The sequence below is a fragment of the Carassius carassius genome, chromosome 35 (assembly GCF_963082965.1).
Source record: "Carassius carassius chromosome 35, fCarCar2.1, whole genome shotgun sequence".
NCBI lineage: Eukaryota > Metazoa > Chordata > Actinopteri > Cypriniformes > Cyprinidae > Carassius > Carassius carassius.
Window position 1 is genome coordinate 7,426,686 of NC_081789.1, and position 16,887 is coordinate 7,443,572.

Sequence of the window (16,887 nt, forward strand, 5' to 3'; positions counted from 1 at the left end):
CATTGCAAAATGTATTTGCTTACAAACAGATTAATTTGCAGACTTGTCAAGTTGTAATAGCATAATTACTGTGTTTATGGTTTGTGATCTTTAAAAAACACATTGGTTGGGGGAATGCGGTATAGCTAAGCTAAGCGGATGCACAAGATGGCTGAGAGAAACTTCTGAAGTGTGTAAGCCTTTAATCCATGAAGCAAAAAATAACTTGGTTATGGAGGTGGTTCAGAGGGGCTGTACTGTATATCTGGCTGAATTTAGCCCATGTGGCAAGACGATTTGACCTAACTCAGCAGCATAGTGAACCTCAACTCACCATGCTTCAATTGCATTAAATGTAAAGAAACAATAGCATGTAAGAAAATTTTCCAAGTGGTTGGACTTTAATTGTTTCCCTGTACCTTTATAATATGTCATAGGCGCTTAATTTTTTACACCATTAGAAAAAAAATACTGTTTCCAAACATTCCCCTTCTTCCATTGTTTGGTTATATCTGAAATTGATTACAAGCATACTGCCATAATCTACAGTTGTTTTAACAAAGTGTAGGAAACAGTATGCAAAAAAAAAGAGTCTCTGAGCACTTTTTTGATCACACTGTTAAAGGGATAGTTCACTCAAAAATCATAATTATGTCATTAATAACTCACCCTCATGTCGTTCCAAACCAGTAAGACCTCCATTTATCTTCGGAACACAGTTTAAGATATTTTAGATTTAGTTCAAGAGCTTTCTGTCCCTCCATTGAAACTGTGTGTACGGTATACTGTCCATGTCCAGAAAGGTAAGAAAAACATAATCAAAGTAGTCCATGTGACATCAGAGGGTCAGTTAGAATTTTTGAAGCATCGAAAATACATTTTGGTCCAAAAATAGCAAAAGCTATGACTTTATTCAACATTGTCTTCTCTTCTGTGTGTGTTGAGAAAGAGTTCAAAACAAAGCAGTTTGTGATTATCCGGTTCGCGAATGAATCATTCGATGTAACCGGATCTTTTTGAACCAGTTCACCAAATCGAACTGAATCATTTTAAACGGTTCGCGTCTCCAATACGCATTAATCCACAAATTAATCCACAAATTAAAAAAAACTTAAGCTGTTAACTTTTTAAATTTGGCTGACACTCCCTCTGAGTTAAAACAAACCAATATCCTGGAGTAATTCATTTACTCAAACATTCGTTCGCGAACCGGATATGACAAACTGCTTTGATTTGAACTCTCTCACAACAGACACGGAAGAGAAGACAATGTTGAATAAAGTCAAGGTTTTTGCTATTTTTGGACCAAAATGTATTTTCGATGCTTCAAAATATTCTAACTGACCCTGTGATGTCACATGGACTACTCTGAAGATGTTTTTCTTACCTTTCTGGACATGGACAGTATACCGTACACACAGTTTCAATGGAGGGACTGAGAGCTCTCGGACTAAATCTAAAATATCTTAAACTGTGTTCCGAAGATAAATGGTGGTCTTACTGGTTTGGAACGACATGAGGGTGAGTTATTAATTATATAATTATGATTTTTGGGGGAACTATCCCTTTAATGAAAATCACCTAGGATTGGAAAACTGTATTGCAAAAAAACTTGGACTATCCTAAGAAGTTTTGTATTTACATGTATGTGTGGCACTTTTATCTAAAGCAGCTTTGAATACTTCATTATATTGGGGGAAAAAAACTGTTTTGGAGACATTTGAGATGCAGTTTTAAACACAGTCAGTTGTATTTATTTTGAAATCACAGCATAGATCAGGTTTTGTTTTCATGACAATCCATCAATACCCCATGAAAAAAATCCAGTTTGCCATGCCTGTAGAGTTATTACTTTTCTGTTTGTATATGTTCTAATCCCTTGTTGTTTTCATGTACATCTGGCCTCTGTAGAAAACCTTCCCAAGCCATATGGGAAGACGGTTCTGTATGCGTGCAATGGCAGCATGAAGCTTTTAAACTACAGGTTCATTTTAACAGCAGCCAATGACTGAGGCAATAAATGCGTTTTATGCATCCAAAAAAAAAAAAAAAAAACCCTGACACTTCTGACGTTATTATTCCGGTTAATTTAATGTGTCTATAAGAGGCTTTACTGTTGCACTTCTAGAGTTGGCAGCTCCCCTGTGGTCTCATTCGGACCACGTCCCAGGTGAAGCTGTGTGACTGGTTGTACTAAACAGTATGAGTCAGCATAAGTATGATGAGTTCATGTCAAATGTGACGTGTGAACCACCGGAGGGAAGAACCTCATATGGAGTTCCTTAGAGAGCAGCTCTAATTAATGAGCAATAAAGAGGGGCTACAGGGACATTCCCAGAACACCTGTGTGACCGACAGCTTTGAAGTGACCTGGCCAACGCTTATTACCATGCATACTGTGTAATTACAATAATGGGACAGGTCTCCCTGTAAGGCTACTGTGATCAAGCTTTTGCCTCTGTTCTCAAATCTGTGACGAAGCTCCCCTAAATATGACAAACAAGTATTTTTTTTTAAATAATTGAATACATGCCTTAAAATGATCTTGGAAAATATTTAATTATATTTGAGAAGAAAACAGGATGAGGTGAAACATGCTGCAGTGGGAAACAACTAACTAACTAAATAAAATAGCAATTAACATCTCAAGATAGGAAACTATTTTTGTTAATAATATTCATAAATGTTTTAATTGAAACTGTTAATGAGAAGATTCAAGCTGGCTGTCAAGCAAATGTGTTTGCAGACTACAATTGTAATTTAATTGCTTTTACATGTATAAACTATTATTTACTATATAAGTGACCAATTATGCATATTATTGCTTTTACCATTACCATGCATATTGTTATAAGTTATTCCATATACTGAATTTATACTGTATTTCCTGTTATTCACTTTGATCCTTTCATAAATATAGACTTGCTGCTGATATGGTGTTAAAAATAAATAATGTAAATGAATGAATGAATGAATGAATAAATTTACTGTATTATGTATATTAATGTTTAAATTGAGTCATTGATTCTTGTAAATAGTATTTATAACAGTTAATGATATACTGACTTGCTCATTTGCAGGGATGCCGACCTGTTTCTGCTGGAATCTCGCAGGTTGTGGGCTGCTGAAGAAGGTTGGTTGGAGTTTGACATCACAGCAACTAGTAATCTCTGGGTGATGAGTCCACATCATAACCTGGGTCTACAGATCAGTGTGGAGACCAGCAGTGGTAAGATAATTTAACGATGAGTTTAACTCATTTTTGTGTATATTTCCATGGAGTCCTGCATCAACCAAGCAATTGCCAGGGAGATGAAAGAGAATGATTGTTTTCTCAAAGTATTATACAGTATACATCTTGTATACATTATACAAACTCTGTTATACAAATCACAACGGTGGGTACTGACATTACAATTTAATGTAAACCTAAGCTTACCATTATACAAAGTATCAAAAAATCATACAATTTTGGTAGACATAATTTTACTCAGAATATCTCCATAATCAAGGATTGACATAAATGTGACAGAAACTAATCTTCTTTTTGCCTCAAAGGAAAAGCAGGGTTTATATCTGTAACAGAACCTCAGCTTTAGCTTTAGTCTTTTCCTTAATCAATTAACATGGGATATAAAAATAAGGAGTAATTAAGAATAAAACCAAGATATTTATATTCTGTCACTACCTCAATTATAGAACCCAGTAAAGTTTTGAGTAATAGTTAATCATCAAAAGCACTCTGTAGTGAGGACATAGCTTGGTGTAATTTAGGTTACAACAAATCAGTATCATCAGCATGAAAATGAAAATTATTAATATTAAATCAAGGTTATTTATGTAAATAATAAAAAAGTAGTGGCCCTGAAACAGACCCTTGAGGAACACCCCTTGTAATCTGCAATGATGCAGTTGAATGGCCTTCCATTTGCACACATTGTGTTCTGTCCACTAAATAGCTTTCAGACCTAGAGAGTGTGTCATTTCACAATCCAATTAGTTTAAGTTTATTTTTTTGTATAATGAAGTCAACAGCGTCAAAAGATTTGGACAGGTCAATAAAAAGTGACACACAGCAATGACCTTTATCAAGCACCTCAATGAAATCATTTAAAACTAGATGCATCTGTAGTTGTGTTGTGTTTTTTTTTTTTTTTTTATAAAACCTGACTGTGTGATAAAATATAATGTTCCATAAGATATGAAGTCAACTGCTCACATAAGAGATTTAAAAAGCTTAGAGAAAATTTAAAATTTAGAAATCAGCCTATAGAAATTCATATTGGAAGGATCTCTCCTTTGAACAATGGGATAACAAAGTCAGACTTCCACATCCTTTGGAAATTAATTTAAACTCAGTGAAAGATTATAAATACATGCCAAAGGGGCAGCAACATAAAATAGTGAAATAATATTTAAAATAGTGGTTCTTATTGGTCACGACCATTTACATCCAATAGTTTGAGTTTATTTTTATTTTTTGTACTTTTTTTATTTGAGGTAGATACGGTTTAAAACTACAAAAATTAAGACCTATTACATGCCTTCCTCTGTTTATAATTTAAGATACCTTAAACAATGATCCTACAGCATCAAAATGTTTATTAAGACATTTCAGTATCTCTCATTTATCTCTCATAGATTTCAAGTTGTTTCATTTAAAATGTAATCAGCTTTAGCTTTCCTTATCATCGCTGTATATCTATTATGTAATTATCTAAAATAAAGCCAAACAGATTGAAGATTGGAATGCCTTTCTCTAGTCCAAGCGGCATTACACCCATGAATCAAAATTAGATCTTTTTTTTTTTTTAACCAAGGGTTATCTCGACCCTTTACACAATATTATTTTAAAAGGTGCATGTTTGTTAATGATAGTGGTGAGCCCTTAAAAGTAATTCCAGACACACTCAATATCTGGAATCAACAAAAACTTCTCCCAGTCAAGTGGTCTTAGGTAATTTTGCATTTCTAACTATTGCAAAGGCACAGTGATCACTAATGTCAAGTGCCTAAACAGATGCTGCTGAATATCTATAAGGTACATTTGTAAAAATTAAATCAAGAAGTGATGATTTATCTGACTTTTTAAAGTTCAACCTGGTTGGAGTATTTACTAATTGCTTAATATTAAAAGTATCATAAAAGAGTTTAACTTCATCAGATAAAGGCTGTAGCCAGTTCCTGTTAAAATCTCCAATCAGTACTATTTCCTTAAAATTCAACTTGGATAAATGATCTGTTAAAAATAAAATATTAATTTGTTGCTCAATTGTTGAATTTCTATTTAGTTTTATGGGCAAGGAATATCCCGTTATAGTACTTTTTGCTTTTTGTTTTTAAAGGCTGGAGCATCAATCCCAAGGAAGTGGGGTTAGTAGGTCGTGATGGCGCTGTAGAGAGGCAGCCTTTCATGGTGGCCTTTTTCAAAGTGAGCGAAGTCCGTCTGCGAACTGCCCGGTCAGTGGGCAAACGACGTCAACCGAACCGCAATCGCTCCAGCAGTCCACAGGAGGCATCAAAGGGATCAGCTAATACAGGTTATCCATCTATATTTTCCATATTGTGCACTAAGCACCTTTTCTTTTATTTTTTTTCTAAAGAAGAGAAGTTTAATATGCACTTATGGTAGAAATCAGCCATGCAGTCTCTTTTAATTTCTCAGAAGATGTTGATAGTTCGGGGATGTTTTTGTATCTGATGAGTTTTATTGAGTCCAGATCTTCACATATTGTACTCTTGTATAATGAGAATCTGGACTCAATAAATCACTTAAAGGTCCTTTCGAGAATTCATTTAAAAAGCAGCACATATGTATTGATTTGAAGTCTTTCACTCAGCCCTCACCAACAGATTGCTGCAGTGATTACTTATTTTTGTAGGTTGACATGCAAGTTAGAATCACCCTTTTTCTTGATTGGCTTTAGGATTATTGTACAATGTAAGATCTGTGACTAACACAATTATATGATTATTATGTTTTGTCAATCAGGAGAATCTTTGCAAATTAACACAACTTGTAAGAATTTTGAAACTTGGAATCAATTGCCTGCTGAACGTAAGCTATTGCTGAACTACACCATTGTTGCATGACATCAGTGTGACTCACCACCTTCTGAAACCTCTTTTGTCATTTTTAAAAAAATACATTTTCCTTGAAAGTTTGAGTTAGAATAGACTGCAAGAGCTATATTATCAGCACAATTAAGCAGTAAAAGTGGACTAGTAGCTGTTTGGTATGATGAAGTTTAATGACCTCAACATCCTCTGTAGTCCAGTTTAGCTGCTTGTTAGCAACAGCCTTTTTCAAGCCAAGTAAAAGCTTAATAATAATAATAATAATAAACCATGGGAGCATTAATGATGTATTTCATGTCATAAACATGAAAATTGTATTTGAAATTTGTGTTAATCACGGATCTTATTTCAGGCATTTAACTAAAAACCCATTCAAAAAATATTGAGATCAGGATGACGAAAACGGAAGTGCTAAAATGCTGTCTCATTTCTGGGTTTTGGTCTACAAAAATATCATATATAAATACAAACACTATGCTTTACTGTTTCATCAGTTTTCTCTTTGATAAATAACACACTGTTTAAATGGCACAGACATTTGAAGGAAACTCAGTTGGCTCCTTGAGTGCTAAGGTTTAAAGTAACCACACTTTATTTGTTCAATAGAATAATGTTCTGGCCTTTTGTGAAAAAGAAAAGACTCTAAAATTCTGCTAACTTCATTAAATAAAAATTTATACTAAAATATATTTTAATTTCAAATTAGAGTCAGAAAAATACAGTGCACATGCAGCTAGTATAAATAATGGTTTTGACGTCAGCCCTGATGCTGTGTATTGAATTAAAATGTAAAATAAATAAAAATTTAGAGCCTTTGAATCAGCCCCAAGTATCCCATATTCATTTTAATATAATTTGCACAAGATTCTATTAATTAAATAAATAATCTCTTTAGTTAAAAAAAAAAAAAAACCCAGTCTAGGAACAGCGGGGTCTTAATCCAGTTTCTGCTTCTCATTATTGCTCTGGTTTGGGGTGGTCTGAAAGCTTAGTGCTAATATCCACATAATCCAGAGCTAATTATGAATGTGAGGCCTTGAAACATGAAGGACCTGGGGCTGAAAACTGTATTTTTAACAACACAAGTTTATGAGTTCATGAGTTTCATTTACAATCACAATATTGGATGAATCTGAATTGGAAACTACTGAGATACTTTATAATGCATGCTGTATGTGTATATATATATATATATATATATATATATATATATATATATATATATATATATATATATATTCTTTTGTCAGGAATAGTTTTCTCTCTGCTGCAATTTAAACATAATTTGTGTTGGTGACAAAAATGCATTAAGAATATGTTCCTAACTGCAATAAACTAATTAGCATAAACATACTACGTATGTAATATGTCCTGCTGAGAAAAATTTACATCAGTGCCATATATAAGTCAGATTCACCCACTTATACAGTAGTGCTTAAACTCAAAGCTCCTAAACATCGCACACTACGTGTCCTGTCTAATGAGGAAAATCTGCTTAATTTGTTCTGAAGGATTGGACTTTATGTAACCCAAAACATCAACCCCTCTCCTTGGCACGACTTGGGATGTCTGGAGTGTAAATATTTAGATTTGGAGCAGGAAGTTGCGAGGCCATTGTGACAGCCGTCCCCTTGTGGTAGTGTTGAGAGTCCATATGGTTCCAATACAAAAACACTCTTATCAAAGTTTTCGAAAAGACAGCCCGTGAGCGCTGCATCTTGACCCATACTGAGAGATACAAGTGCACATGGTTATAAGCTCTCTAACTGATGAAATACCTTTTGGAATTAATTTCATGAAAATGTGTTGATTTTAGAGTCAAGAGAAGAGTTAATAACAAATTCTAAAACATTAGTTTGCATTTTGACAATTTTCATGACAGTTTATGATAACAACTAGCCTAATTATGACAACAATTATGGTATATTTAAAATGTAATAAATTGTATATAAAATATATATCATATTTGTGAAAAAGTGGACCCAGAATGAATTGCTATCATAATGCATGTTGTGGACTAGTGAAGTCTTGTGATTATGTAATAACTAGGGCTGGGTATCCCATCAAGGAGAATCGACTCCTCATTCAGAGCTGTTTTCAGTTCAACAAAGTTATGGGTGCCTCTCAGATGGAAGGCTGCATATCTCGGCTGCTGCGTTATCAAATGTCGCTGAACATTGAGTCATGAAAATACACTGAATGAAAATGAGTCGGTCCTGAGCTCATCTGAGTTTAAGGATGCAGTCTTCTGTTTGAGAATCATGCATAGTTATCCCCACTTGCATTAATTCGCTTCTTGCTCGCTAATAGTGATAAGAAGTTGAATTCATTTCCACAAAAAGGTTATTTCAGATAGATCGTTTTAATGAACCAGTTAAAAAAAAAAACGATTCAGAGGTTATTTTAGGGTAGAATGGCTTATGTTGTCCACAAATGCTAATTTTTAACCTTTCTATCAGCCAATGAAAATTCTGAGAAAAAAAAAAAAAAATGCAGAGAGCACAGATCAGTGGCCGAGAATGCATCAGACTGTCAGATGAACCACAAGCTCTTATATCAGTGTTATTGGTAATGTTCGGGTTAATTTGTTTCAGTGTACAGTTTATTAATCTTGTACAAGGCATACAGTTAAAGTAAGCATCATTCAGCTGAACTGTGCACATGTATTTTAGACGGCTTGTTTCTTTCATGCAATAAACGCATGTCCACTGCTGAACTGTGGCCTAAGACTATCATGGGCAATGCAGACAAAATTGCAATTTAAAATCATTCAGAGCTACAGAAATGTATCGCAATTTTTACACATAAAAGTTCATATTGTGAGAAGACCTTTATCCTGCTGTCATGGCGAAATTAGGTTCCTCCAGCCTAAAATAAAAACAGGAATCAAAAAAGAATCGAAAACAACAATGAGGAATCCAAACGATTACGGAACCAGGAATCGGAACTGGACTAGATTCCAAAATTTCGGAATCGAACAGCCCTAGTGATAACTGTCACAGTCCTGTTGACATTGCAACTGAAACATTGCTGAATAAATACATTTTGTTAAGCGATATAAAACTTGTAAAAAAATGTATTACATGGAAAACTGAAACTAAATTAAACTAGATAAACAAATAAATAAATACAATTTAACTAAAACTGAAATAAAAATCACTTAAAGCTACATATTTCAAATGACAAAAGCTCATGAAAAATTACTAAATCTAAAAAACAACAAAAAAAACCCATAAAATATAAATAAAAGCTAATTCTAAATCGTAATGAATTCTAAAATAGTATTAGAAAAATACTAAAATAACCCTGATGTGATGATTGGTGGAAATGCATTAATTAAAAACATACCCTTATCTATACTCTTATCAAGTATATGTTGTGTGTCGGGACATTTAAGTTCTTCATTTGTTTTTGTTTTTTTTGTTTTTTTTAATCTGAGCTGATATATGACCCTGACATGATCTTGAAAGGTTTTGGGAGATTCACCCTTTGAAAATTCTTTCCATCTCTATGAGCTTCCAATTCAGGCAAAGCACATTAACATGTGATTAGAGGTTTGACACTGTTTCTTAAGCTTTGGTGATCTGTGAAAACAAAACAACACATTAAGTGCTAATGCTCAGCTAGAGGTGCGGGGGAACTCGCCAGCCTTTGGCCTGAGGGAAGTTAACAAGCGTCTAGCTCAGCTCAGTATGTGCCGCCCCAGTGCTAGACCTGTAATTACCTCCGAGCTGTTATTAGGTGCTGGGCTAAAATGCCTGACCACGTTAACAGTATCGCTTAAAGAATTATAATAACATGGCACTGTCCAGCTGCGGTTTTTCATCTACCCCTCCCTCAACCCTCCTTTTGTTTACCGTTGGTGTAATTAGACATCGGCGAGCTCTGGGGATGGAGGTTTAATAACCACAGTGATGAAAGACAGGAAGAGAGATAAACTTCACATGGATGCAGACAGGACTTGCATTCTCTTTCATGTCATCATGGGAGTGGGGTGAGACAGCTTCCCTGCCTCAGCTCTTTCCAGGATGGATGTTATTCCATGCGGAACACTGTGTCCATAACTCCAGCATGCCGTCACCACCAGGAATGTCACTGTGTAATTGCTCCAAGGAGTAGCTTTTTGAGAGAGAGGGTCTTTGAGATTTCGTTGCAGTTACCATGTTTCTGTCTTTTGGTCAAGAAACCACATGTGTACCTTGGCATATGATTTTGACAGTTTTTGGCTGTAACTGTCAAATTAAACAGCTCATAAAGCTAATATAACTATTTCTTTTAATGGTTCTTTAACATCTGTGTTCTTTCACTGATGCGGACCAATGTACTACAAAACTGTATAATATTCAATATGTGATTTCTGTGCTGCAACTCATGACTGTGTTACATTTATTAGAAGCTAATTCGTCATCTTCCTTTAATTAGTAAATGTTATTAAGTCTGTAGTAATTATTGTTTAACTATTTTATAATTATTCTATTATATCTAAGAATCAGAATTGTTAAGCAGAATCAAATCAATCTTTAAAGGGATAGTTCACCTAAAAGTTTTAATTCTGTCATCATTTAATCTTCAAACTTCGAATCTCCAAATGTGATGGAGTTTCTTTATTGTTGAAAAGCATTGACCTCCATGATATTTTATTATTTTTTATTTTTTTTATACTGTGAAAATCAATGGCTATCGCCTACTGTATGGTTTCCAACACTCTTCAAAATATCTTCTTTTGTATTCTATGGCTAACATATATCCTTAAAGGTTTGGAACAACTTAAACGTTAGTAAATGGCAGAATTTTCATTTTTATGTGAACTATAACTTTAAATTACTTATAATGGCCATTCTTACATTTGATAAGCAGGCAGCGGTCCTCTTTCGAAGGCCAGAGGCCCACAGGACCCACTCACAGCAGTAACAGTGTGGCATTAAATTTTACAGGCAGGAAGAGAAGCACTTTATGGGGTACCACAAATCTGGCCTTTACACTCAATGAAACTCCACACTAAATATCTGCTATACTCCTAAAGAGCCCTTGACTGTAAATAGTGGCAGTAATTAAAGAAAAGGCGGGGGTTATCAAAACCCGTGTATGTTAATGCAGTGTGTTTATCTGCAAATGTTTTTTTTTTCTCATTTATGTTTAATACACAGATGCATCATATTTGGTGAATCTCACAAAAATTGTTTCAAGTCAAGAAATGTTATTGTGCATAAAGGTGAGGCCTATTTTAAAATCATTAAAATTTGCAAGCAAACAATCAATAAAACACTAACACCCATTAGTATTATAAATCTAGTGTTTTGCAGTGTTTGTTTATAGTTCTCATAATTTTCAGTAATGAATGCAGTCCAGACAAAATAGAAACTATGGCATAATATTATTGGTAGCAAGTATTGATCCTAAAAATGGCTTTGTTTTTATAGCAAAATATATTTTATTTTTTCATTTAGATTTTTGGAGAGAAATATAACCCAGTTAATGTTCTTAAGGTTTCAAGAGATCAGCCCGTTTAAGAAGATGGTCAAACAACTTTAAAAAGTGCAATATTCTTAGTATTAAATTCTGTTTAAAATAGATGGAGTATAGCATGTCACACCACAGGATGTCAACTTCCCATATGCATGTGTGTGTGTGAAACTAGTGTGTCAAAATCTGCCATTCTTGGGTTGTAGTTCGGCCTCATTCTCAGGCCTGTGGTTAGGTGTAGAACATTCTTGACTATAAATGTCGCAGTTGGGGGTCTGTGTAAGACAGGTTCACTGCTCGGGATCAGAGAGGAAGGAGACCCCTGGGGGACTGACTAAAAGGCCACTCGGGAGAGCTCGGGGCCACTCCTGCTGGCGGATTTATCTCAGTAAATATTTACCCTAGTCCTGCCAGACAGAGTGAGAGAAATACAAGAAGGGATCTTATTTTGGGGGCTAAAAAAGGCCAGAGATTTCACACTATATTCCAAGCTTCAAACCCAATACCTATAGTTTGAAGATAAATTATTTAAAATAATCTGCAGTCGATACGGACTATATTTGACTCTTTCAACCATGAAAATTACTGTAAACTACAATAGTTACTTGTATTCACAACAGTATTTACCATTCGCATCATGAGAAATTATAACTGCTTTCAAAAGGGTTGCCATTGTCTTCCATTGTTTGGACAAACTTTGCTTGGCTGTGGTGCAAACATGAAAATTTACTGGTCAAATAAAATGACAGCTTTAGGACCAGGAAGCTTTTGCCAACCAGTTGCATCAACAGTGGACTGAACAAACGTTCTTCCAAAGGAGAAAGTGGGAAACACCTTAGCACTGGATGATTGTTGAGTACTTAGAATGACCTCAGAGATGTGCCTACACAGTCACCATGTGGTTTCAGTTACAGCCTTAATTTCTACTCTACATTACTCATAGACGATGTTTAAGGAAAGTTTTTTAGCTGAATATAGGTTTCCCCCATTTTATGGCATTTGTCCCTTCTGTAAATGTGTTCAATTTGCCTTAATTTGAAAGATTTTTGCAATTATATTGAAAAAGCTCCCTTATTTCAAAGATAATCAAATTATATTTAAACACAAGACATATGCAATGCAAACTTAGTTCAATCTAAATATCAAGAACCACTGCTTTAATTAAATAATTGTCTTTCTACATTATCAAGTATCATTTAACACAAAAAAGTATTTGTGTAAATTGTATAATTAATTTTGCATTTGCATCTGTACATTGAAGAATGCAGATCTGCCTGGCTAGGCAGTCTTAGCAATGTAGTGGGTAATGTTAAGCTCTTCATTAAACTCTACCACCAGGTTCTTGACTGACTTGGATGTTGTTAGTGTTATTGTGCCCAGATGGACTATGATATTTTGTTGAATTGCCAGGCTGACTAAGTTGCATTTATTGCGTATATTGAGAAGGGTGCCAAGTATCGAGCCCTGGGGTACCCCTGTCATAAGCTAGTGTAATTTAGACAACCCCCTAGAGCGTTTTTCATCTAATGTCCTACAATGTGTTTCCTGCAAATGTGATTTCATTGTACAAACTTAGGGGGAAAAAATGTGTGTGCTGTAAGCAGGGGAGGAAAAAAAAATAGTTGTGTCACACATTTATACATTACTAAATACACAATTAAAGTGTTAAACATTTATTCTAACAGGTGCATTTATCAGTTGATTTTCTTAGCTGTATTAAATAAAAGATTTTCATTGTCATGTTGAATCAACATATCCTTTTAATTTGTTTTACAAGAGCAGTAAATTAAATTTACTTACATCATAATGTCATTACAGTAATGAATTACAGTATGGTTTCATTAGGGAGGGTTCAGCAGCTTGTTTAAAAAGAAAACAAACAGTGTAACAGCAAGTACGTTCTCAGAAAAGGCAAAAGTGTGTTGTATATGGGATTGGAGGGTAAGTTTGATCGAATGCTATAGAAGTGGCACCTCTTCTAACTACTCGTCTTGAATGACAAGTCTTGATCTATGGATGGGCAAAAGTGCTGCTCTTTGGGAAGGGAATTAAAAAAAACAGGAAGGGAATGCAGCTGGCCTGAACTGATATCATAGCTTTCTTTCTCCTCTCCCACTCCACTGCACATAGCAAAAAAAAAAAATAAAAATAAAAATTAAAAAAAAGTACATATGAGCACACCAGTGGAAAGAATGTGTCAGAGTTTGAATTCAGAGCAAGAGTCAGTGCCAGAGATGACCTTCCCCTTCAGAAAACCCAAACCTACCTGCTGCTGACATGCAGCTAACAGGACACAAGGGTGGGGCGGCACAGATAAAAAAACAAAAACAAAAAAACAACAACAACAATCCTGTAAATTTTGTTGACAGTGACTTGTATTGGACACATTATCACATATGTTGCACTGCAAATGTGTTGTGACACTGACAGGATTAACAGGAAATTTTAAGGCATCCTGTTGGTTAAAAGTGCACCAAATTATTTTCAGCAGATTGGCAATACATGTCTTCTGTATCTGTACGACTGACTTTCTTACATGTAGCACAAAGACAATGTAAGGCTAAAAATATATCCCCAGTCACTATTTATTTTCATTGTATGCAATGAAGGTAAAAAGTGAGGCTGCCATGCTACAATTTGGGTTCTTTTGGAAAGAGTACTTATTATGGAAATAATATACTTTAGTTTTTTAAGACACAATTAAAAACAAGGCTCATTTTGTGAAAACACTACACACACAATTAACACACACACACACACACACACACACACACACACACACACGTATCAGAACATAACATCTAAGGTCTTTTGCAAAATGAAGCACTTCATTCAAAACTTTGCAATAATTTAACAAAACCTAATTTTGGTACCATATGGCACACACATGGTTCATAGGCACAATCTGAAACACTTTTAACATTTCTATTTTTGATGCAGTTTTTTTTTTTTTTTTTTTTAGATATTGTTAAAGTACATGAATATATTGACCAAAAACAACACGAGACAAGTACTGCGCATTCATGAAAATATTTATCTGACACCACATTGTAAAATCTTTCAGTACTTCCTTGCATTAGGCTGCATTTTGCACTGAAAATACAATATACAGTAGTACATAAACTTTTGTGGAAATTAGTAAACAACACCTTAGCATTATCTCTTCATATAGCCACTTCATCAATATCACAGTCAATGTCCTCCCTTGCAAAACAGTGAGAGAAGAATCTTCTCAAATGGCGAATCCATCCTTAAGGCCCGTTCACACTAAGAACGATAACTATAAAGATAACGATATTAGCGTCCACACCAGTGAACGATATTGTCTGTGTATTCTAAGCAGACGCGCGTATGCTGCTTTAAATTCTCGAGGTCATTACAGCAGGATTGATTCTGATTGGTTGGCAATGTTTTTATCGTTCATCAGAAAAAAAATCGTTCTGAAAGTGATTCCAACGATATCGTTTCTCTTTGCCTTTATCGTTATATTTGTGGTGTGGACTCCGCTATTCTTTAATATTGAGAACGATTTTTAGAACTATATCTTTATCGTTATATCTTTATCGAAGACAAAAATGCACCTGTTAAATTTTTAAAGTGCTTACACCTTTTTTTTGAGTTTACAGTTAAGCACCTATGTGTCTAAACACAAATAACTCACCGTTAACAGTTACAATTATAATCATGTACTTTACCTGTGCTTTAGTATGTTAGTCAACACATCAAAACAAAGTGTGCTTCTTTAAAGTGCAACAAAAGACTATTAAAACATTATTTCAAATGTACTTTAAAGTCCAATATTTAACTTTAACATATACAGTAACATTATTACATAGTACGTTTTAAATGTGTATTTATTTTAACTGCATTTTTTACTATGCCTTACAATTAAACACATTTCTTTTTCACAAGGGGTCCCTTTAAGACAAATTGACTTTGAAAGTATAAAATAAAATAAAAAAATGTGTATGTTATACTGTGACCTAGCAGCCATTGATGTCTCTCTTCTCTGTATATAGCAGATTACAACAGCAGTGATCAGAAGACTGCCTGCAGAAAGCATGAACTGTACGTCAGCTTCAGAGAACTGGGCTGGCAGGTAAAGATGAAGAACATTTGCATAATCCTAACTGGATCAGCCTTCATTGGTTGTTTGGATATAAAACAAATTATTAATAATTATCCCGAATGAGTGTTTAATCTATTTTAAGATTATTTTTAGTGTGAGCATCCCTTTTGATTTAAATATATGTGTTTGTCAGGACTGGATTATTGCACCTGAGGGCTATGCAGCAAACTACTGTGATGGAGAATGCTCTTTTCCCCTAAACGCCCATATGAATGCTACTAATCATGCGATAGTACAGACACTGGTGAGTTCTGCTTTATAAAATAATATTATTTTTAACATTTATTTCACAGCAGTGAGTATAAAAAAAACATATCTTGCTCCACTTTTCAGGTCCATCTGATGAATCCAGAGAACGTTCCAAAGCCATGCTGCGCTCCCACCAAACTGCATGCAATCTCCGTGCTCTTCTATGATGACAACTCCAACGTCATTCTGAAAAAATACAAGAACATGGTGGTGCGCGCATGCGGCTGCCACTGACACAAGGGACACGTGTCGCCCTGCCCGACCGCTGCACCGCAGAGACAGGACTGACAAAACGATATAAAGTCAGAGGCGAAAAGCTAGCATAATGAAAAAAAAAAAAAACTGAGAGAATGTCTCGACGGTGGATCCAAGTTTGCTGCTTCTCATTTTTACACACATGGCCATTTCTCGTGACATTTCGGATCCTACAAACTGCCAAGAGGATGTTCATGTGAATCTATAAACAGAAAATTAACTTGAAGCCTTAAGTCTGAAACAATGACACATAAAGATAAATGTAAATTATGAGCTAAAATGCAGTCTGTATTTAAAATTCTGTTTCACTTATCAAATATTTAAAGGGGTTGCATCATAACACTATAATTTCATTTTCTAAGCAAGGTCTACTAAAACAGTCAAATCAGTTCTTTGTGACTTTTTTCCCCACCCACATTCTGATCCTTTTTTGCTGCTGTGCCTTTAAGACTAGACTTTGTATCTTTCTAATGTTTGAAAGTTCCAGAAGTTCAGAACAAAACATTTTTTTTTTTTGCAACTTTCAGGAACTTCCTCCCGAATATAAATAGACAGTCTGAGTTCTGAAAGTTACTGTAGCTTTTTTATTTCAAAAGAAACTTTGATTCCTCATTATATGACCTCTTTAAGATCGGAAACTTATAAATTACTATGTCCCAAAGCACAGAAATCAGAACAGGAAACTTTCTACTGCTTTGTGTATTTTTGATGAAGTCACTTGAACCCACAGGACT

The 16,887-nt window shown here is 34.7% G+C and overlaps 1 protein-coding gene across 2 annotated transcripts in view; it reads left to right on the plus strand.

Moving 5' to 3' along the window:
* The window catches only part of bmp6 (bone morphogenetic protein 6), a 54,109-nt gene extending 37,534 nt beyond the window's left edge, over positions 1-16,575 (plus strand). The window contains exons 3-7 of one of the 2 annotated variants that reach the window (XM_059524366.1): positions 3,060-3,208; positions 5,325-5,519; positions 15,543-15,619; positions 15,783-15,893; positions 15,983-16,575. In XM_059524366.1, the coding sequence (XP_059380349.1) occupies positions 3,060-3,208; positions 5,325-5,519; positions 15,543-15,619; positions 15,783-15,893; positions 15,983-16,132 (682 nt within the window). In that variant the 3' untranslated portion in view covers positions 16,133-16,575. Of the gene's footprint in view, positions 1-3,059; positions 3,209-5,324; positions 5,520-15,539; positions 15,620-15,782; positions 15,894-15,982 lie in introns of both variants that reach the window. The other variant, XM_059524365.1, reaches the window with a different exon arrangement.
* Positions 16,576-16,887: the final 312 nt, after the last annotated feature.